The 22,707-nt window shown below is 45.0% G+C and overlaps 2 protein-coding genes across 2 annotated transcripts, besides 11 other annotated features; both read right to left on the bottom strand.

The window, feature by feature from the left end:
- Window positions 1-26: 26 nt before the first annotated feature.
- Window positions 27-53: a microsatellite.
- Window positions 54-103: 50 nt separating this feature from the next.
- Window positions 104-8,068, bottom strand: PVX_122680 (hypothetical protein, conserved; the record flags this gene model as incomplete). The annotated part of the gene is made up of 1 exon (XM_001617049.1): window positions 104-8,068. The coding sequence occupies one exon, from the start codon at window positions 8,066-8,068 to the stop codon at window positions 368-370; it is 7,701 nt and encodes a 2,566-aa protein (XP_001617099.1). The 3' UTR covers window positions 104-367.
- Window positions 1,192-1,215: a microsatellite.
- Window positions 7,385-7,414: a microsatellite.
- An 84-nt stretch (window positions 8,069-8,152) lies between the features above and the next one.
- Window positions 8,153-8,179: a microsatellite.
- Window positions 8,180-10,793: 2,614 nt separating this feature from the next.
- Window positions 10,794-10,945: a microsatellite.
- A 523-nt stretch (window positions 10,946-11,468) lies between these two features.
- Window positions 11,469-11,498: a microsatellite.
- Window positions 11,499-13,528: 2,030 nt separating this feature from the next.
- Window positions 13,529-13,597: a microsatellite.
- Window positions 13,598-13,800: 203 nt separating this feature from the next.
- Window positions 13,801-13,837: a microsatellite.
- Window positions 13,838-14,586: 749 nt separating this feature from the next.
- Window positions 14,587-14,639: a microsatellite.
- A 262-nt stretch (window positions 14,640-14,901) lies between these two features.
- Window positions 14,902-14,925: a microsatellite.
- A 318-nt stretch (window positions 14,926-15,243) lies between these two features.
- Window positions 15,244-15,266: a microsatellite.
- Window positions 15,267-18,593: 3,327 nt separating this feature from the next.
- On the bottom strand, window positions 18,594-21,461 carry PVX_122675 (DNA replication licensing factor MCM4, putative; the record flags this gene model as incomplete). Its single annotated transcript, XM_001617048.1, has 1 exon — window positions 18,594-21,461. One exon carries the CDS (start codon window positions 21,459-21,461, stop codon window positions 18,594-18,596), a length of 2,868 nt encoding a protein of 955 aa, XP_001617098.1.
- Between the last annotated feature and the right edge of the window lie 1,246 nt (window positions 21,462-22,707).

The raw sequence follows: 22,707 nt of genomic DNA, 5'->3' as shown, positions 1-22,707 counted from the left end.
AAAATGGTCCAACCTTTTTATTCTTTTTATTTTTTTTATTCCTTTTAACATTTTGAATAAATTTATTTCTCCTTCGAGATGTAAAAAGACGATACGTACTACGTGGAAACGTAGAAAACGAAAAAAAATTAAAAAAAAAATCCACCACGGGGGGAATGTGTGGATGATTAAGGAAGCGATAAGTGCTGTTACTTTTTGCAAAAAAAAAAAAAGTATAAAAAAAGTATAATAAAAAAAGAAAAAAAAAGGGGAATAGCCACGGGTGGTAAAAGAGTGCATGCAGGATACGAATGAGGGAATAAATTCGGGAGGGGGCTGAGTGCAGAAAGTGCCCATCTCGCCCATCGCATCCGCTCAAACGTCCATTTCAGTGCAACTCCCTGCCCATGTTCACGCTGCCATTCGGATAAGCACTCTCCGTTTGGCGCACCCCATTATCTTCGCCACCTTCTGCTACCGCATGCTCGTTCGGAAGGTAACTCCAATTGACAGGAGATGGGGGAGCATCACCCGACAAGGCATCTACAACCACATCGTTAGACACATCATCTGTATGCCTTGAACTGTGCGTACCATTGCACAGCTCGCCATTTCCGCCTGCGTAATGGGCCTCATGCAAACGTCCTCTCATGTGAACCGAATTGTAGCCACTGGAAGGGGCACACATGTTGTTCGTTGCTACTGCTCTGCTATTGTGCAGGTGGCTTTCCCCACAGGCCTCACTCATCTGGAGTGGATCCCCTTGGAACGGATCATGTTGGAGCGCATCCCCTTGGAATGGATCATGTTGGAGCGCATCCCCCCCATCGAGCCAGTGCTGCGATAGGTCGTTCTCCCAAAACACACGGCCGTTATCAAATGGAGTGAAGCTGGCCCCACTTGTTGCAACCCTGTTCAGATTGCTTCTTAACCGTTCAGGTAAAACATGACCATTCTGAGGGACTCTCTCAAGGGGAAGTTCTTCAAAATGGTCTCCAGATTCGCTAAACGGGTTGCTGCCCTCATAGCTGTGCGACGCGATCAGATGATTCCTCAAACAGAGAGGATCCTCCACGCCGGTTTGCTCATCTGTGCCGCTACTGCACGTGCTGCCTGGGAGTTCATCACCGCTCCAATCTGTGTGCTCTCCATTTCGGTGCACTTCGTCTGAAATGTCAGAGATTTGTTGGTTGCCGGTTGGACCAGCAGAAGCATCATCCCCCTCGAATGTAGCAACCCCGGAAGAGGTTGCCCCATCCGCATCGTCACGAAGGAACATGGTGTCATCACTGCCATGGTATCTGCTCATGTGATTGGTCGATCCGTTCTCATTCAGCGTGGACACATCAGTCTTGTCGTGAGCCTCCTCGGTGGTCTGCTCGTACGACTCCTCAGTGGTCTGTTTGTACATCTCGTGCAGCTCCCCGTTTAATATCTCCAAGTCGGTACCGCAACCCCCCTCGCCGCTAACTTCGCCGCTAACTTCGCCGCTAACTTCGCCGCTAACTTCGCAGCTAACTTCGCAGTTCCGCACATCCATGGTGTTACCCAAGGCACTTTCTTCGCCCAATTGATCATAACATCCTAGCCCGACCGAGTGGGTCGACGCGTCCATTTTGGGGAGTACGTCCGAACATGCCGCACCTTTTTGCCTTTTAAATCTTTTCACATTCGACACGCCATCGGATGCACTTCCACCAACGCACTGCTCGTCCTCAATTCTTTCATTCACCTCAAAGATCCTGTCAAATGGGGGGTTCTCAGAATGGGCAAAATTGGCATAATCACCTGATGCGCTGTTAGACTTGCCGCTAAACAACACGCTGATGCCACAGCCTGCATCTTCCGCAACGTCACCATTCTTGCTACACACTTGAGCGCCCTTTTTACAATTCACGCGGCTACTACTATGGCTCATTTCTTCATCAGGTTCGGCACTTCCACTCTGGTGCATCAACTCACCATTGTTGTTTCGTTTCCTAAAACCGTTCCTTTTTCCTTCCCGTACGCTAAGCACATCCTCATTTTTGTCATCCACTTTGCAGGGACATTGCAGATGGGATCCAGAGCACGAGTCGTTCCCCTCTTCAATTTGAAGCTGTGCCTTATCGTTACGCAGTTCATCATCTGCTTCTTCCTTCTTTCCATTTTTACGCTTTCCGAGGGAGATCTTCTTCCTATGGCAAATTCGGTTGGCCTCCCTAAGGTAGTACTCCTTCAGCTGCACGAAGAGCATAACCTTTTCATTTTCGTTCAGCTTGTTAAGTTCATCCAACGGAGTGGTCATCCGTTCGGTCATTTCTCTGCTTAGGGTCAGTACGAACCGGTCATCTGCATCTCTAAACACTTTAACCTTTCTCCTCTTCAGCCTTTCCACCAGCAGAATGAGATTCCTCAAATTGTCGTCTACATTGTTGCCGTGTTCCTTTGCCTTTTCTACGTCTACTAGTCCTTTCACTTCGATCAGATTTACGTTCATTAAAATGACCTGGTTTTCCTTCCCGTGCGTTTGTGGCTGTTTCTGTGCAAGACGGTCGTGCTTCATTGCATGTTTCACTTCGTTTGGGGATTCGCCGTCCGTTTCGGAGTCGTCGCTGGTGTTCCCCTCGCTGGGGGCGTCGCCATGGGGGATTTCTCCGCCTGCAGTCGCGTCCTCGCCGTCCGTTTGTTGTCCCTCCGTGTCGTCCGCGTGGGGACTTCCTCGGCCAGTCTCCCCTCGGTTGTGATCCTCCGGGGAGGCACCTTCGCGGTTGTGATCTTCCCGGATGGAATCCTCACAGTTTGCCGCCTCAAGGTTGCCTTCCTGGTGGCCTTCCGCCCACTGGTTAGCTTCTCCACCTTCGTGACATGCCCCCCAGGCCAGTAGACCATCTCGCATCGCGCCGTTCAGTTCACACCTCCCTATGACCTCCTCCGAACCAGCTGGTGCATGCCTCCCCTCTTCCGCCATCTTATATTCACAAAATGGGTCATCACCACTTCTGGGGTTTACGCTGGTTGTGTTCGCCGCGTTTCCATCCTCATCAATTTTGTTCATTTTCTCCCTTTCGGACGCCTCGTGCGGGTCTTCGCCACCATGCTGGGCACCACCTAAGAAGGAATCTCCATTGGCACCTTCTCCATTTGCAGCGTTTCCGTTATTTTCTTCGCCCTCTCTCCCTTTGGGCTCTCCTTCCTCGCGGTCTGCTCCCCTCAAAAAGGCACTTTCTGGGCACACCCCAAAATTCCCATCATCTGACTGTACCCACTCCGACACTGCCATCTGGGGGGAAGCCAATTCGTCCCCATTTGCGTCTCCTCCGAGATGCACCTGAAAGGAGGACATCACTTGCTGGCCATCCAGTTCATCCTTTTCCTTCACCATTTGCAGCTCTTGATCTCCCGCTTCCCCTACGCAGGATGATTCGCAATAGGGGTCGTCGCGAGCCATTTGGGCCCCGTTTGCCCTACTACCGCTGCTGCTGATGCCGCGGCCCGTCGCTCTGTACGCATGGTTCGGGTCTCCTTCACCCAACTCCTCCTCTTGGACCTCCTCACTATTACACACATTTCCCGCTCCGCCCCGCTCTTCATCCAAACCTTTCGCGGACAAACTCACAGGCGCATAGGGCTGAAAATTACACACCCTTGAATCGTCTGTACCATCGTTGTTGTTAATGGGCATGCCGTTGTGCGTCACGCTACATGGCCCATCTGGGTACCCGTAGTAGTTTTTCAGCGCAGATTCATCCCCCCATTCGTTTGGGGCTGCGTTCGTCACACCTCGGTTGTAGAATGCCCCGCTTTGGTCGGCGCGGGTGTTCTCTCCATATCTGATGGCCCCCTCGACGACGAGTTCCCTCTCGCCATGGGCATTGACATGAACATGGCCATCGACATCGCCATTGGCATCAACATCTCCATTTGCATCTGCATCGGCATCCCCGTCGCCATCCGCCTCTCCATCCCCGTCGCCATCCGCCTCTCCATCCCCATCTGCGTCCTCCTCGTTCTCATTACTCTCGTCGTAGTACTCATTGCCCTCTTCGTTCAACTCGGCCTTCGCTTTATCCTTCATCGCGCCCTTCCTGCACTGACTGCGCTTATTCTCCGCCGCGCCGTGGGGCTTCTTCTGCATGCACTTGACGGCCCTTATCCGGGCAAAAATGGCCATATATTTGGCCTGCGTTTGGCCAAATTTCTTCACAGGAAAGTACTGCCTCTTTTGGTTTCCATTTTGGCTCCAGCTAGCCACCCATCTTCTCCCCGATTTGTCAAAACGGACTCCCTTAATCTTTGGTATGACCAGCATGTTCAGATGATTTAGGGGCGTCTCACCATTCATGGCCATGAGGCTATTCAGCGTGTTCAAATCGTTTTGGCCATTCTGGGGGTCTATGCTGTTTAAGATGTTACCACTATGGTGACCATTCTGCATGCGCATGTTGTTCATATCGCACGGTCCACCTACGGTGTCATTCTCCCTGTTGAGGTTACTACCCACACCGTTGCCGCTGGCATGAGTGCCCCCATCCCCATTTTTCACCGACAATAACGTGTTGTACACACTGCTGTACCCACGAATAATGGACTTCTCACCGTGATTACTCGCATGCTGCATTAGATAGTTACTACCGCTCATGGTGTTGTAACCTCCGTTCATGTTCATAGGCACTTGGATCTTCTCTTCAGAGGCGTAGCCCTTCATGCGGTGTATCCACTGGTGGGTGTAGCTGCTGTGGGAAGCTGCCTGAGGATTCACATAATCGTACCCGTTTTCGCTCCGCATGATGCTCTTGTTCACGTTTTCGAAGTAGTTCATGTTGTTTCTATATTCCATCACGGAGGCCACGGAGGCCGCGGTTGCAGAAGCGGCCGCCGCTGTAGTCGCAACTCCGCTTGTACCAGTAGGACGGACGCCCTCCTCCGTGGACATCCCATTAGCATTCCCCCCATCGTAACTCATCCCATTGGAGAGGTCACTACTGGGCTGGTTGTTCCCATTTGGCATCAAAAAGTACGAATTTTTCGACGCCGAATTCCTCATATGGTAAGCAGCCCAATTGTTGGAGTTATTCATTTCCTCGTTAGGGTTATACATCTGGGAAATGCTCGTCTTTCCCATGTAGTTTTTACACTTCTGGTAGTTCTCTGCTCGCAGGTGGTCCACCGAATTGGACATTCCTCCTCCGTTCAGCTTGACATTCTGTTCAACCTTGTACATCACGTGCCGATTATCCCCATTCATGCTACGCATCCCTTCGTAAGTGCCTACATTTCTCATCTGCACGTTATCCGCTAATTCGTTAGAGTACCCTTCTGAGGTATTCATCTGAACGTTGGAATCGATCTCGCGGCTCATGTCGTTGTCCATGTGGGAGTCTACCTCCTTACCGTTGTACAGGCTAGCATCGTAGGACTCGTTCATGTTGTACTTTGTCTCTTGGTTGTACCCAGCCTCCCGGTTGTACTCAGCCCCCTGGTTGTACTCTGCCTCCCGGTTGTACTCAGCCATGTCCTCCCCATTTCCGTTCGCCATTTCCGCATAGCTAGCCTGCTCATTTCCACAGCTGACATTTTTGAATTCTCCTTCTTCGTTCGTTACGTACATGGAGAACTTCTCCCTCGGCTTGTGGTTCACCTGCTCCATTTCGCTGCTACTGTTCGTGCCGTTGCCGATCCGGCCACGTCCACTCAGTATGCCGTCTCTGCTGCTAGCCATTATGCCCTCTCTGCTGCCACCCATATCCGCTTCGTCGTTGCCCTTCACCTCCATCTTGAAATCCACATTTTTCATTTTCATTCCATTTACTCTACAGTCCACTATAGCCCGGCTGTAGCTAGCGCTAGGTCTGAGGTTCGTGTACCCATTGGTGGTGGGTTCTAAATACGGGTTCTTTCCATTCTCAACCATGTGCTTCACATTCTGCTCCTGTTTCAGCATGACCATATTGTGGCAATTGGAATACGAAGGGGAGTTATCGAAGTCGTTCATACTGGAGAGGTTCATAGAATTCGTTGTGCTGCTCCTTCTGCTGTAGCTGCTGCCTAGGCTGGAGAACTGGTTGTAACTGAAGGGGTTCAGTCTGTTGGGGTTGAACATCGAATCGGCGTGCTCTGCGTGGTCATGCTCTGCTGCGTCGAACGTGGCGCCCATGATGTGTACGAGGCCCTTGTTGTCCGCGTACTTGGGGAAGCCCTCGTCCGCCGCGCACACCAGCCCACGCCCGTCGTTGCCGCCATTAACTCGGTTGTTCTCGCCGCTAATCCCCCCGCTGTTCGCGCCACCGTTCGCACCTTCCTCGGGAGCAACATTTTCCTCGTCGTTTTCATCCTCCTCATAGTTAACCGGGAACGTGGTGTCCTGGCTGACCGTCGAGTTAGTGTTCATCCCCTCGCAGCCGCTCCCGCCTGCCTTGCTCATGCCCTTGATCTGGTTGCTGCTCGAGTTGCTGCAGTTGACGGCGATGCCGTTCGAGTGGCCACCGCTGCAGTTCCCACCGCTGCAGTTCCCACCGCTCAAGTTCCCACCGCTCAAGTTCCCACCGCTCAAGTTCCCACCGCTCAAGTTCCCACCGCTCAAGTTCCCACCGCTCAAGTTCCCACCGCTCAAGTTCCCACCGTTGAAGTTCCCACCGCTAAAATTTCCACCGTTGAAATTTCCACCGCTAAAATTCCCACCGTTGAAATTTCCACCGCTAAAGTTCCCACCGCCAACGCTGCTGCCCATGCCGCTCATGACACTCACGTAGGTGTCACACAGGTTCCCATTGTGTCTGTTCATGTAGAGCCCGCTGTTGGCATCCACCTCGTATGCATAGCTGCCACCATCGGCGTTATTCATGTAGGGAGACACGGCGTAGTTGTTATTGCTGCGGTTGTTTCCGTTGTGGTTGCAGCTTACGTTGCTGTTGTTGTTGCTGCTGCTGTTGCTGCTGCTGTTGCTGTTGTTGTTGCTGTTGCTATTGCTATTGCTGCAGGGGTTGTAGGGCACGTAGCCCCCCCCCGGAGTGCCCTCGCCGCTTTGCTGCAGATAGCCACGCTGCTCAGTGCCCTTCTCGTAATAATCTTCCACCGAGTTGTTCATAATTTCGTCTTCGCTTTCTTTGAACGACTCGTTTTGGAGCCCCTCCCGCATGGTCATACCGTTTCGTGTGTAGTTTGCCAAATAATTTGCGCTCTCATCGTAGGCATTGCTATTCATGTTATCCTGGCTAGCCACATTTCTCTCATAATACATCGGTGCGTAGGTTTGATAGTTGGTGCTGATCATCCCATTCGCGCTGTTACTATTCATGTGTCGATTCATAGACACCATGTGACTCCCCTCCACATTTGCATCATCCATCGGGTTACTTCCCCCGCTGTACATTTTGGTCTTACTTAAAAAGTGGCTGTTCATGAAGTTTTGACTTTCATTTGGGGCAAAGTTGTGCGTTGCTTGGGCGCCTCCGAAGTTGCCTCCCTGGTTGGTGGCGCTCTCTCCGGCCATGCAGTTCATCCTGATCATGCCGCTAATCCCGCCCATGTTGCCGATAAAGCTCATCGTGTTCATGGCGCTCACTCCGTTGATGAAGCCGGCTTGATTTGCGTCGCCCATTTGGCCCATGCCGACGTTGCCCAAGGGGCTATTCCCCATACCTAATCCGTAGCCGAACATTTTGGGGGTCACCAGTTTGCTCTGATTCGATACAGTCCCATTCATACTAACCACATTATTACCATTGTCTTGAATGACACAACCGTACGCCTTTGCTCCATAGCTATCTGCTCTGTTCCCTAACATGTCGTTGTCCATGGCGTCCACATCATACTCATTGCTCGCAGCATTTTCATGATCATCTTTATCCGCTAACATGGCAGAATCGTATTTATTCATTTCGTTCATACCGCTTGGGTAATAATTTTCATCTGAGGAGTGGTTCGATTCCTGGGTTGGATTGCTCGGTGCGTCATTTTCTCCCTTCATGTTCGCGTAATGCTCATCGTAGTAATTCATCTCATTGCTATATATCCCATTAGTCGTTTTGCTGACTTTGTAGTTTCCCTCCAAGTGTTCGTTTCCGCCGCAGCTCTCCTTCATGTCTGAAATTTCCGCGTTGGTCTGCATTTTGTCCTTCGTGTCGACAAGGAGGGCTTATGGGCTCTTCCTTCGCAGGGGGCTGTCCACCGAAGGGGCCTCCCTCCAACTCGCTACGCACGTGCGCAAGTGGATGTATATATGGATATATATATATATGTATGTATATATATATGTATATATAACTGTGCAGGTATGCACAGGCCGGCGCTACTTCCTACCAGCGCTCGGCCCCTGTAGGGAGAAGCGAGACACGGGAGCGCTCAACTACGGGAAGCAACTGCTCACCCGCTGGGGCGTAAATATATTTCTACGTGTGAACACGTCTATATGTACATACACACGTGGCCTCTTTCTCTTTTCGCTTTTCTCTCCTCGGAGATGTGAACCCCTCGGTGTGGAGTAAACGAAAGAAAATATAAAATTAACAAAAATTTATGTGTAAAGGAAACACGCTTCGCACCAGCGAAGCCACTAAAAGGGGGGGAAGAAAAAAAAAAAAAAGAACTCACGCATTGGGAGGTACATCCAATTTGTGGCTGCCCAAAAATTACACACGTAAAATATACAACTACGTTTGTTCATATAAATAATCTCCCCCCCCCAAAAAAAAAGTAAAATAAGTGAAAAGCATCTCAATCGTATCAATCGTATCAATCGTATCAATCGAGTCAATCGCCTCACTATGAATACACTTCTACGGCACAGTGACAATGCGGATAGGCTTGTACTGCTTTTGCATGCGCGGGGTAGACATGTTGTCGCGATAGGGACATACAACATGGGGTGCATCTGAATGAAAAAAATGAAACACGCGAAACGTTAAAGCGACGGTAAAATCAATTTACACGCTGGGTATTTAAAAGAGGGGGTAAAGAAGATGAGGGTAGGGGCGAGGAACCGCTCACCAAAGCGAGTGAAACAGCTCTAGTGCTTAAATTAATTAGGGTAAAAAAAAAAAAAAAAAAAACTGACTACATGTCAAACGTGGTAAAAAAATATGAAGAAAAAGGTAACATGGAGTGGATGTAAAGCAATATAGAACTTTTTCACCGCACAACGGGAAAGGAGCTATCTATCACAGGTAGATGCGCCGTGACAGTTGCATGCACACATGCGCATACGGTTACGGTTCACACGTGGGGACATGCACACTTGTGACATGCCACGGATCAGCAGTGTCCTTCAAAACAAGAATGGTGTACACTTGGGCGCAATTAAAAAAAAAAAAAGGCACGTAGTATGTGCATACGCCCACATGGAGATAAAAAAAAAAAAAAAAAAAGAGGGGCGAGAAGGAATTACTTTACGTGAAACAAAAGGAGAATACAATGATGTAAGCACAAAGGGAGGGGGTGGGGGAGGAAAATCCCACAATTAAAGCTGATAAGTAAATTCTTGCGCGCGGCAAAATTGTGTACACGGGGGGGAAGAAGGAAAAAAAAAAAAAAAAGCACATACATGTGTAAGCATATGCATATAAATGTACACATAAACGTACACATACATGTACACATAAATATACACACAAGCAAACGCAAACGTTCGCGTAACCGAACGAAACGCTCGCATACGTGGATACTTAAATGCTCACGCAAGCATACAATACACACTGGGGCATACATACACGCGCAGGCCCATGTCGTCTAACAAGCTGCCTCGCCTGGCAGGCGCGCGCGACGGGGAAAAGGTGCCTCACAAAATAAACAAACGGGTAAGGAGCCACGAAATGAATGTTAGCTATATAGATTATTACGCTTGGCAATTTGCCTCTAAAATAAGCAAGCCACTTCTTTTACTCTTTTTTTTTTTTTTTTTTTAACTAGGCATAACTGAACGTGCCACGGGTACGCATGTGTACGTACATATCTAGGCATGCGCACGCGAAAAAAAAAAAAAAAAAAAAGAAAGGAGGAAGGAAGGAATGGATGAAGAAAGAAAAAAGGAAATAATGGAGGAAGAAAGAAGCGATACGTATTCTTCCAACTATGCCGAATTCGCTGAGACACAAAAGCGCGTACACATAAGTGCACATAAACACGCATGCACAACAATTATAAACGCTATGCAAAAATGAAACGGGGCCGCAATGAGCAAATGGGCACCGAGGGAACGCACATATAATGGTTCCCGTAAAGCAAAAGGGGAAAGTAGCTCTTAACAATAATTTGACAAAATGAATACCTCAAAGTTATTTTCACTCGACTCAAGGCATGCACTCATTTATGGCTTCACAATTTTAATACAGTTGGCACATTTAAAACTTTTCTCTCTCGGAGGGGGGGCATGCAGGCAGATGTGCAAAAAAATTTACGTCGCACTTTTTGGCGTATATAATTAGGGTGGAAGCGCGGTGGGCTACGAGGGTCGGTGTGCACGCGCGCCCTCTTGCGTAGTTAAGCAGTTGCGCAGTTGTGCAGTTAAGCAGTTACGCAGTTACGCAGTTATGCCCTTTTGCAGTCACGCCCTTGCACAACTATGTATACACCCTTGCACAGCCATGTATGCGCCCTTGCGATTGGCGCCCTCCACTCTCACGTACACTCGCGCACGTATATAAACAAACACACCGCAGGCAAATACACTTTTTGCCACAGCTACGCCGCGGTGAAGTATCTCCGACGTAATCTCTTTCACCTCAGTTGCTGTGCAAACGAAATGGGTAAGGGGACAATAAAGGTAAGTATATCCTCAGCAAATGCAACTTAAATATATGCTCGGATATAAAGTTTGAAATGTAAGTGCCGTTTGGGGGTATATGCAACGTGCTTTATGATAATTTCTTCGGTTTTTTTTTTTTTTTTTTCCCCCTCTACCTTCTGTATGAATGTAACTTACAAAATGTAATACTTGCAGGTGTGTCACACAGTTATGTATCCACTCATTCTTCTCATTTAATTTGTGCAATTTGTCGCTGTCATGAGTTTGCTTCGTTTGGGACGTTTAATTTATTTATTTTTTTTTATTTTTGTGTGTGGCGGATTTGTAGCTACTGTAGACTGTAAAGGTTGCATCACTGCAATTTGAACTTTCACATTTGCATGTCGGTGTGCGCGTCTCACCTCACATAGGCTGCTATCGCGTCATCCGGCTTACATGCAACCCAGCGTGGGAAGGGGCGATTCGCTATGCGACCGCACGCACGCACGAATGTGCAAAAATGGGTAGGCGCGAAATATAAATAAGCACACATGCAAGCATACACGTGGTTATATACGCACAAGTAATTAAAGATTTTCAGAACGGGCACGTTCCCAAGCTGCAACGTGTAATTGGCAGCCTATTTGCGGCTTATTAGCAGCCTTAACAAACCGTTCATGGGTTACTACAGCACCGAATTGTTCCGTCTCTCGCAGGGGGTGCACAACACGGGGAATGATGTACACATAAGAGATGCCCCAAATGGGGTAATTCGTGCATGGGCGGGTGGCAAAATGAGGGCTGCTCCTCTGTATGCTTTACACCAAGCGTCTTATGAAGGGCGACAAAAAAAAAAAAAAATAAATGTAATGTAATATAATGTAGGGTAAAAAAATAAAGGGGCGCATTTCGCATATCTTTTTCTAGTTTATTCTGGGCAAAACTCTACAGCAGAGATATCTTCGATGGACAAGCCGATTCGAAATGTAAATGTGCAACTACGCATACGATAGCATGTGCATAGGCGAGTTTGTACTTGCGTTCATGTACACACATGAATCTTACATGCGCATGCACGTTATGTAAACTTGACGGCTAATTTTTGCCCAGACGATTCTTATATTTTTCAAAAAACGGAGAAAAAAAAAAAAAAAAGTGCAGACAAAACTTTATCCCGAGCATATACCTTTCTCAGTCCTGTACTTTGCAAAGACGCACATGGAGAGGGACAAATAAATTATACGGTTGCTCAATTAGGGACGAGTTTCGCGTTTTACTTTTTCGCTATCGCTGATGTATTTTATTATCTACGGGGTGTATAAACGGGTGTGACCTTTTAACGGGCAAAAATGGCGCTCCACACTTGGGCGTGGGTGGCTCATTTATTCGGTAATTAAGGTAAGCGCTCATGCGACAAAGTTGGTGAATAAATAAGTGAATAACTGGGTAAATAAATAGGTAAATAAATGAGTAGGCGAACGTGCCTCCTGCCGACTAGCGGTATACATTTAGGGTGCGCCAGCGTATGCTTCAATCATACTTTATCAGCGACAGGGCAGTGCATCTCATAAAGAATTCTCACTCACGACAAATCTGATAAATGCAAAACTTTATAAACTCAATAATGCACGCTATGATATGCTCCTCATGTACGTTATTGTGAGGATTCCCGTTTAATCGTTCGCATGGGAGAATATGTGTAAAAAAAAAAAAAAAAAAAATATTTTTTTTTTAATTACATATGGACATAGAAAAAAAATTCAAAAACATATAACATGTTTATTTTTAATCAACAACAACAAAAAAAAAAAATCATTATGAATGAAAGCAAAATTTTTGCTGCGCTGAAATACAATATTAGTTGTACTAAGCATGCAAGGGGGCAGCTGAATATGTAGGTATGTATGTTTGTATGTACGTATGTATGTATATATGTGCGTAAATATGCGCAACATGCATGTGGTTATTTTTTTGGTATTTTCGATTAGGCTACATGCATGTGTTCAGACGCCGCTTGAGCTCTGCGCACTTTCTTTTTTTAAATTAACAGTTACCAGTCTACATGTACGACGAGTGGTCTACAAAAATACTCAGTCGTGCGCACCGTGTGTCTGCGTGGGCACATGTAGGTATAAATATGCGTCACTTAAAGTGCGTGCATGCGGGTAAGGGGTTACGCCAGGTAAACTGCGGTAGATGCTACCAGCTAGGTTTCCTGCGAGGGATCATTAAACGGCGCATTAAGGCGGCGCAGTGAAAAGGAAGCATCCAAGCCCCCTCTTTTAATTCAAAAAAAAATAATATGCCTTACGCAACTCAAAGCATCATAAACACAAAGCACGCATGCGCAATGGTTCAAAATGGGGGCTTATTTGGACGATACGCTCTTATAAACTAGGGAATATGGAAGGAAATTCTGAGTTACTCGCAAAAAATGGTTGCTTGAAATGTGAAAATCATGCAGCGCTCATGTTTGTGCACATATGTAACTGCAGAAACAGCGAAGTGTTGCATAACATATGGCACCATAAAAATGGCGGAAGACAGGACAAGAAGGTAAATAAATAAAAGCGGTTAGCCATAAAAAAAAATGCTTTATAAATTGCATAAATGCATTTTTTTCTCTCTCTCTCCTTTTATGAATATCGTAAAAAAATAAATGTGTTATGAATCAGCACACGAGGCAGAACTCGATTTTTTGATGGAAATGCTGGAGATGTACAACGTAAAAAAAAAAAAAAAAAAAAATTAAAATTAAAATTAAAATTAAAATTAAAATTAAAATTAAAATTAAAGTTAAAGTTAAAAATTAAAAGGTAAAAATTAAAAGGTAAAAAGTTTAAGTAAAACGTGAAGGGGAAAAATAAAAATATACAACGTGTTATATCTTAAAATTTAAAAATAAAAAACATGTACGAGTAAAAATCATAGGTGAAGCCCCTTAAGGGGAATTAAATGGGAAAGTAAAGCCACGGGATGAGTGATTCACATGATGAATGGTGGATGAATGAATGGAGGATGGTTGAATGGTGGATGGTGGATAAATGAATGGTGGATGGTTGAATGGTGAATGGAGGATGAATGAATGGTGGATGGTTGAATGGTGAATGGAGGATGAATTGACTGATGGGTGCGTGTTTTTTTTTGTTTCACCCCTACAACGAAAAATTTCGCCTTTTTTCAATACACACGTGAGGTCACCACGAAGGTATATAAACAAAAGTACGTAAAAACATCGCCGAGGAGGGAGGGGGCACGTACATATACGTGAAAATACAAAAAAAGGGACACAAATGGGTTGATGAGACACAAATGGGTTGATGAGACACAAATGGGATGATGAGACGCAAATGGGATGATGAGACACAAATGGTATGATGAGACACAAATGGAATGAAGTAGCACAAATAGAGTGAAGTAGCACAAATGGAGTGAAGTCGCACAAAGGGGCGTAAAAGTTTACACAAAGGTACACGCACACGTCAATATACAAACGTATAATCACATGTACGTGCCCTGCACACAGGTGAGCTGCGCACTTAAATAAACGACATCTTTCATGTAACTGTACTGAGAGTTATACAAAATACGCAATCGTTAAAGTTGCCAATATCTTTATGTAATTTTTCACTATAATAAGGAATGGGGAAAAGTCCAATACATTAGTGAACAACACTTGTTTGTTTGAAACTCACCATAATTAACACATGTAAAAAAAAAGAAAAAAAGAAAAAATAAAAAAAAAATTAAATCTACAGCTAAAAAAAAAAAAAAAAATTAAATCTACAGCTAAAAAAAAAAAAAAAAAAAAAAAATAGCTCAAATCGGCTATTACAGCTTGTCTATAAGACACCTTTACTGTCTATTAAGAGAAGGCGAAGCAACAAGTACGGCAACATGCCCAGCAACATGCGCATATGCGAAAAAATGTTTTTGTTCTCTCAGGGGATGTTTCACAAACTGCATATTTTGTTCTCTCTGTTTACGCGCGTTTGTATACACACATGTGCATAAGCATATTTATGTAACTTTACATGCATGTATTTTTTTTCCTAATGCGCTTCGCTTTTGTGAAATTTTATTTCACGCGCCTCATCTGAAGAGGTAGCTATTGCCTGTTCATGCAAAAAAACGAAAAAAAAAAAAAAAAAAAAAAAAAAAAAGCAGGCAGGCAGGTGATGCCAGGCGGTAACAGGTGAAGGACCAAGGCGCACACACGCGTCCAAACTTCTTAAAAGTTTCATTACCAAAAAAAAGGTTCAGTTTTTTAATTTTTGAACTTTACACTTAACAGCTCATGTAAAGGAGGACACTTCCTCAATCCGCATGCAATCGGTGGGTGTTAAATGCAAAAAAAAATAAAATAAAAAAAAAAAAATGAAAAAAATAATAAAATACACTATTATGTACTCAATAATACACTTGGATTGGGAGTTGCAATCACATTTCACCTTATAATGCGTGAAAAAAAAATGTCTTTTTTTTTCGTTCCTTTCCGCTTTTGTCCTTAATAACGCACAATCAAGCGGTGTATTGGGGCGCGCCAAAAAAGGCTGCTCTGTCTTCTTCGCCCTCGGTTTTTCCCGTTCCACTTTTCTCTTTTCGCTCCTTTCTACTCGCCTCGCGCGTGCACCACAACTCACTTTCGCATTCAACGCACACTCCCCCCAAAAAGGTCACATATTTATATGTTCCTTATGTGTTGACACATTATGTGCAGCCCGTATACACATGTGCACGTTACAAGTGTATATGCAATAGCGGTGGCAGCAGCGATGGGGGGGAGATAAAGCCAAAATGTACGAAAAAGGCACTAAAAAGGCACTAAAAATATAGGGATATGTACAAAAAGTGGGTAAAAATTATGCCAAAAATGTACGAAAAATATGACAAGGGGTAAGATGAACGAAAAAGATGCCAAATTGTACAAAGAAGGGGCCAGAAATGTACAAAGAAGGGGCCAGAAATGTACAAAGAAGGGGCCAGAAATGTACAAAAGGGGAGCCAGAAATGTACAAAAGGGGAGCCAGAAATGTACAGAAAGGAAGCCAGAAATGTACAAAAGGGAAGCCAGAAATATACAAAAAATGTACGAAAAATATACGAAACATAACGAAACATAACAAAACATGTGCGAAACAATACCAAAGGTACGTGAAGCACAACAATGATATAGTTATACAAAAATGTATGTAGCAGGTTATAGTAGCCGTGGAGGCACTACTACTTGACTCCCGCCTGTTTGTCACATGTATGGATTACATAAACACAAGCACGCATATAATATAAACACATGTACGTTATGTTGCGTATATATTGTTGTACTTGTGTACATTAAATTGCAATTACATTGTTCTGCGTATGTAATTTCACAGGATGTGAAAAGCTTAAAAGAATGTTATCATGAGCAGCATGTGAAAAAGAAAGCGTCGAATTCAATTTCACTCAGGAGAATCATTTGAGAAAAACAAATGAGAAAAAAAATCATCTTACAAAAAAAATGTACACGTTTATGCTTTAGAGAGGGAGAAACACAGCTAAGCAATGCTTTATGCATTTTTTCGTTCAATCATTCGTACAGTCATTCGTTCAGTCATTCGTTGAATCATTCGTTCAGTCATTCGTTCAGTCATTAGTTTATTCATCCGTTCATCCGTTCATTTATTTTTTTTTGTACCTTCACCCTAACTACAATTTTTTACGTGAAATAAAGTGTTATTATTTCTCTCTGCCAATGGGCTAACTTATTGCAAAAATTAGAACGTGTGTTAGGGGAGAAAAATGATATCTCCGTGTCGAACGTAGGTGCGAAAAAAAAAAAAAATTACCTAATTGAATCGTTTTTTTTATAAATCTACGAGAGAGTTACCTATGTATTTATATATATATATATATATATAATATATAAATGTATATAATATATATATGTATATTATATATATATAATAGATACGTCCGTATGCGCGAATTCCCCGGGGGCTCGAGGATAAATAAACAAATTTTCTCCTCCACGTGGAGACGCATAATTATACACGTGTATGCATACGCGTTGCATACTCTCTATATGCTCTATTACGCTCCATGCATACTCTACACGACACGATTGCGCATTCGTTTTTCCCCTGTCAAACGCTTCCACAGGAGCATATAACAAGGCATTCCCCAAATAAGATGACACTTTCTCTTTTATCTTTTTCGCCAAGGAGAGCACTCTCCACACTGTGTAAGTTTTGTTGAGTTTTTTTATTCATCATAAATGGCTAGCTGGAGTGCCCTTTCTTTATACCCAAATAGAGAAAAAAAAAAAAAAAACAAAAAAAAAACAACGTTTTGTGAAACAGTTTCTACTACGATACGGCAAATGCGCATACGCGCCGCATATAAAAGGCACATTTTCAAAAAGGAACCAGGGGATACTTTGCATTTTCGCCATAACTTATACCCAATGTAGGAACGTGCATATTAGTATACCATGTATACAATATATATAGGCACATACATGCACAGCAGTGTAACAAATTGGTGCCCTGCATGTCACAAAAAATTGTGCACATAGAGGGGAAGGTACATGCAGAGGGAAGGGGAAAGTTAACGTAGGGTAGGGTAACCCTTACGTGGGGATGAACATATATATGTGCATATACATATGTATGCATGCCGTTCAACAGAAGTGACGTAAAAAGAGGAAACGCCTTTTTCCACGTCAACTTCGAAATTTTGCTAAATTAAAAAAATACAGCTTGCGTAAATGGCCCCACTTTGGCTTCTTCCATGCGTTGGGCGGCCGGGCGTCAAAAAGGAGAACTGTGTAGCAACGATGTGCTCTTTCGTAGGGACATTTCCGCGGAGGTATTTCACAAAAATGTACTTCGTGTGACCTGTTTTTTTGTCAAACGCTTTTTTGCGTACAAAAGGGAAGAACATGCTTCTTGGACATATGTCTCTTTTTTTTTTTTTTTTTTTCTTTTTCGCTTATCCTTTTAACCCGTATTGCGCAATGCCTGAATAAGTGAACCCCCATTCGTAGTTACACATGCGAAATGCAAAAGGAGTGAACAAAATTTTTGTATGGATAGCTGTGCGGGTCAAGTAGCAAACGAAACACTCCTCCGTTGTTCATCTTTTTCCCTGTTTGGGGTTTCCCGCAAAATGCGCCAATAATGCAATGGTACAAAAGGAAAAAAAAAAAAAAATATTACTATTACGACTCTTTTTCGCAACGCGGCGAAGAGGTACGGTGGAGGCGGGGGGATATACATAATTTCTTTGTAGTCATTTTTTTAAAAAATTCGAGCACCTTTGTGCGCAGCAAAGAATGTTGGTGAACTATTTTTTCCACTTCGAGTTCTTCTCTCCTGGCTTGCGGCTCTTCGCACGCCCGGGGAAGCCCGGGAGCCGTGCGCATTCAGGTTCGACAAAGGGGAAGGCATTCCGCGTACGTGCATGTAGCGGTGCGGTAGCGGTGCGCGTAGCGATGCATGTGACGATGCATGTGGAGATGCACGCAGTCATGCATGTAGTGGTGCACGCAGTCATGCATGTAGTGGTGCACGCAGCGATGCATGTGGCGACGTATGTGGCGATGCATCTTTTCGCCGATATGTGCATGCACCCCCTAATGCGGGGGTAGAGTGATAAACTCAGCCTATAAACTGACGTACCCCTAACTGCTGGATGCACAGAAAAGGGGCAAGTGCACTTCGACACACATGTATGGTACAGCGCGAAAGGGGGGAGGTGCACCTTCGCAGGGATGCAGAGAAACTCGGCTCCTTCCCCGGTTAATAAGGGGTACTTAAAAATGGAGGAGGTAAACGGGGAAACACCCCCGCAAAACACCTGACCCACGGGTAATAATTCCCCTAAATGCATCCGCACGGAGTACCTCCGCACGGGGTGATGGTGGCCCCCCGGCCTACTTCTTCTTATACAGACCAGAACACAGCCGTGTGATCTCCTGAGATCGTTCGAGGTCGTGGAAGGCCTCTTCGAAGGACTTTCTATCCATAGCCATGGCGTAGTCCCGATTATTCATAATGGTCTCGTGACAATGTGAAAGCAATTCGTCCTTTGTCATGTTCCTCAAAACGAGAGCATTCATAATGATATCCTTTATTTGATCCGATTTCTTCTTATGTTGAGATGTCTGCCCTAGGTTCACTTGATCGAAATCGATTCTGCCACTTAGGGGGTCTATCAAACTTTGAAACGTTGCAATGTTCATGAGTCGCACAGCTTCGTTGGCCTCCTCAGGGGTGACTACATCTTTGAGTTTCATTCTCGCTAAGCTTTGGCTGAGCCGAACGAGTCCTTCCAACTGTCTGGGGCTAGCCGTAGGAGACTTTGAGCCTTCCTTGCATCTCATTTTGATGTATTCCTCAATTATAATTTTTTTGCTTTCTAGCGAAATGATCGGATTGCACGTTATGCGGCAGTAGGCAATGTACAACGCCAGGGTGTTCGAATCGACTAGGTACTTTTTGGAGTTTTTTTTACACCCCTTAGTGGGGCTAACAGTTTGGTCATCTCCCATACGTTTCTTCCTCATTTGCTGTGGATCTGCATCACTGCCCGCGTCGAACTCTGAAGGAGCTTTTAACTCATCACCTGATTGGGAGTCCGTCTCAGAATCTGATTCGTCCTCCGTCTCTGAGTCTGACCCGTCCTTCTCTCCGTAGGAAAAGTTTTTACACAGAACGGTGGCCAGCTTTTTGTCCTCCTCTTCATTCGCCTGATCTATGACGAGGTAAATCAAATCAAATCTTGAAAAAAGGGAAGGTGGCAAGTTGATATTCTCCACAACAGCTTTGTTCTTATCGTATCTACTGTTAATCGGGTTAGCAGAAGCAAGGACGGACGTACGAGCATTCAGTGTTGCAACGATCCCTGCCTTGGCAATGGTAACCGTCTGCTGTTCCATAACCTCGTGTAGGATTGCCCTAGCGGAGTCGTCCATTTTGTCAAATTCGTCAATACAGCAAATGCCTTTATCGGAGAGGACAACTGCACCGGATTCGAGAATGTACTCCTTCGTCTCTGAGTCTTTCGAAATGAAGGCAGTCAAACCGACACTACTGCTACCCTTCCCACTAGTGTAGATACCCCTTGGGGATAACTTATGCACGTAATGCAGAAGCTGCGATTTTGCTGTGGAGGGGTCTCCGCATAGTAAAATATGAATTTCTGATCTGTATTTATTTTTAAATTTATCTGTAGTTTTGCTTCCACCGAAAAGTTGGCAAAGGAGACCTTTCTTAATATCATCTCGACCATAAATCGATGGAGCTATAGAATCAACCAACCGTTGGTATATATTTGGGTCTGTACTGAGCTTCTGCATTTTTTGAATAACTTCTGAGGTGAAGAGTAGATTTCCTTGTTCATTTAATTTTTCGAAATTTTCCTCCACAGTACCATCATCATTTCTTTTTAAAATAACTGACGCGGTGTCGTTTTGCTCGGTCAGTTTCATCTTCTGTTTGTTCTCCTTTCTAATGTGTATGACGTTGATGTAGGTTCTATGCACACTATTGTAACATCTGGACCTCGGGTTTAATCTCACAGGAGAGGCTTTCAATATGCCTGTCAGTTCTACCGTGTCTCCTGGTTTGGTATAATCTATCAAGTCGTCATACGCATATATAGAAATGGACTGAGGAGTCTCTCCCTGTTTCAAATGTTCAGTCACTTCACTCAATTTGATGAGTTGCTTCGAAGAGAAGCAGCAGTTGTTGTGCCACAATTCGAAGGTGTTCTTATTATTGCAGTTTGTGCAGGTTAGCGGTTCTTGTACCTCTCCTTGGATGACATGTTCATACACTTCTTCGTTGCACTTTTCGTAATTATTAACCCCTATTCTCTTTTTGGATGTACACTTAAAAGCAGCCATGGTCATTTCTGGGATGATATTGGAGCACCTGATGATGACTCCTTTTATGCACACTAGCGTTTCTATATGGTTGGGTCCCAACTTTCTGGGGGTATCTTTATGCCTCTTGTTAAAGAATCGCACTCTACAGTAGTCCTGCTTGGCGTTCGTAAGGGAATACTTATCTGATGCATTTGACTTGGTATCCCCCTCGAGCACCAAAGACAAAAGGGAGTTATATTTGGCACTTATAATCTTATCAATCTCGCTGATGCAGTCTGAAGGGTACTCTACAATCAGTTTGTATAATTTTTTGTTAAAGAAGTAAATATGGGTTAGGTCCACTTCGAACGATTTTATATGCTCCATATTTTTGACTGCATCTGAATCCGTTTCTTCCACTTCGTTGTTCAGTTTGCATTCGTTCTGTCGGCCAGTCTCTATAAATTTGATCATCTTCCACCCGTAGTAAGCCAAATAGACCTTCAGGTTATCTCTGTGCAGGAGGATATACTCGGTGATGCTCCTATCCTCATCTGTGAACTGCAAAACGTCACTGTAATTTGTTATATTAAATTCGTCGAAAAACTGGTTGAATAATTCTTTTATTTGCTCCAAATTGGAATCTATAAAGTGGGGGAGTCTCCCCGATTCTACGTCTTCCATGAAGGCCTCCCTCCCCACGTCTCCAATGTCAGCTCTTGCGCATTTGATTCTTCTGATCGCTAGGGGCGTGTGTCCGTACCGCAGAAACTGAGACCCCGTGTTGCTCTGGTTTAGGTACTTGGATTCGTTCAGCATGCTGTTGAGGAAGCTCCCCTTGCTGTTTTTGGTCCTCCTGCTCGAGACGGGCGAGTTCATGAAGTTGCTCCCGAAGATTTCGTTGTTCGTGCCGAAGATGTTCGAGGAGCTCATCGCGTAGGGGCTGGCGTTCTGCCCCGCTCGGCGGCGCGGCGTTCCCATGATGCGGCGGTTGAGCGGTTGAGCGGTTAAGCTGGTTGGCGGTTAGCCTGTTTGGCGGTCAGCCTGTTTGGCGGTCAGCCGGTTAAGCTGCTAAACCGCTAAGCTGCTATGCGGTTAAGCTGCTACGCTGCTAAGCGTCCGAGCGGACCACGTGGGTGCGTCCTCAACCCGGGGATACTCCTCGTGCAAGTTCGCTCACCCACGCGAGGTGCACACAAATGGGTAAAGAAAAAAAGGGGAAACGGCGCAGATTCCCCTTTGTCTTTGGAATGCCGAAAGAATACACACTCGTCCTGTTCGAAGCGTTCTCCCTTATGCCGCGTGCCTCCTTGTGCAAATCGAATCGGGTTGCTCAATACGCTTTAAGGTGACATGAAAAAAGGGGGGGAAAAAAAACGCATTCGCGAGTCACTCGTTCAAAGATGGAACGATGGCGCAAATTGCATGCGTGAATGGAGGGGAAAAGAGGAACGCAAAAATGAGAGTAAACGTGAGAAAAGGTGCGAAAAAAAAAAGTGACTATCCTGTGTGCTCAAAGTTAAAGATGCCTCCCTTGGGATGAATGCGTCATTACCCGCAAAGGGTGTTCACTTTATTTTATGTTTCCCTTTCGCTTTGGCAATTTTAGCGAAGACATGATTTTCCTTTTTTTTTTTTTTTTAAGGGGGCATATTAAAATGAGTACAAAAAAAAAAAAAAAAAATGCGCTTTACAATTTGCACTGTGCACATTCTTGTGCGTTCCCAGCATGCAGTGTGTCATTTTGTACACTCCTTTTTTGGGGAGAAGCATATACATTGGACAGTGAGAACCTGGCACTTTTTCGGGCAATAGGATAGTTACGCGCTCGCTCCTTCGCGCGCGGGGGGTATGCCCCCTGGGGAGGAGCACCTTGGCTGCCACGTTTCACAATTCGAGTGGTCGACACGAGTTTTTTTCCTTACATGTTTACCTCCCTTTTGCTTGCACAAAAAGGAAGCAAAGTGGAAGTAAAGAGGTAGCAAAATGGAAGCAAAATGGCAACAAACTGGTAGCAAAATGGCAACAAAATGGAAACAAAATGAACGCCGGAATGAAAAAAAAAAAAAAATGGCAAAGTTGACCTGTGTGCCGTATCCACCGCTAAGAGGGCAACTTCGGGATGCACCAAATGGGGAAAACAACAAGTGCACGCGTTTACAAAAGGTGGGTACTCGTG

Source organism: Plasmodium vivax, chromosome 14, assembly GCF_000002415.2.
Source record: "Plasmodium vivax chromosome 14, whole genome shotgun sequence".
Taxonomy (NCBI): Eukaryota; Apicomplexa; class Aconoidasida; order Haemosporida; family Plasmodiidae; genus Plasmodium; species Plasmodium vivax.
The sequence above is the reverse complement of the archived record's forward strand: the minus strand, read 5'-3'. Positions and strand labels throughout refer to the sequence as shown.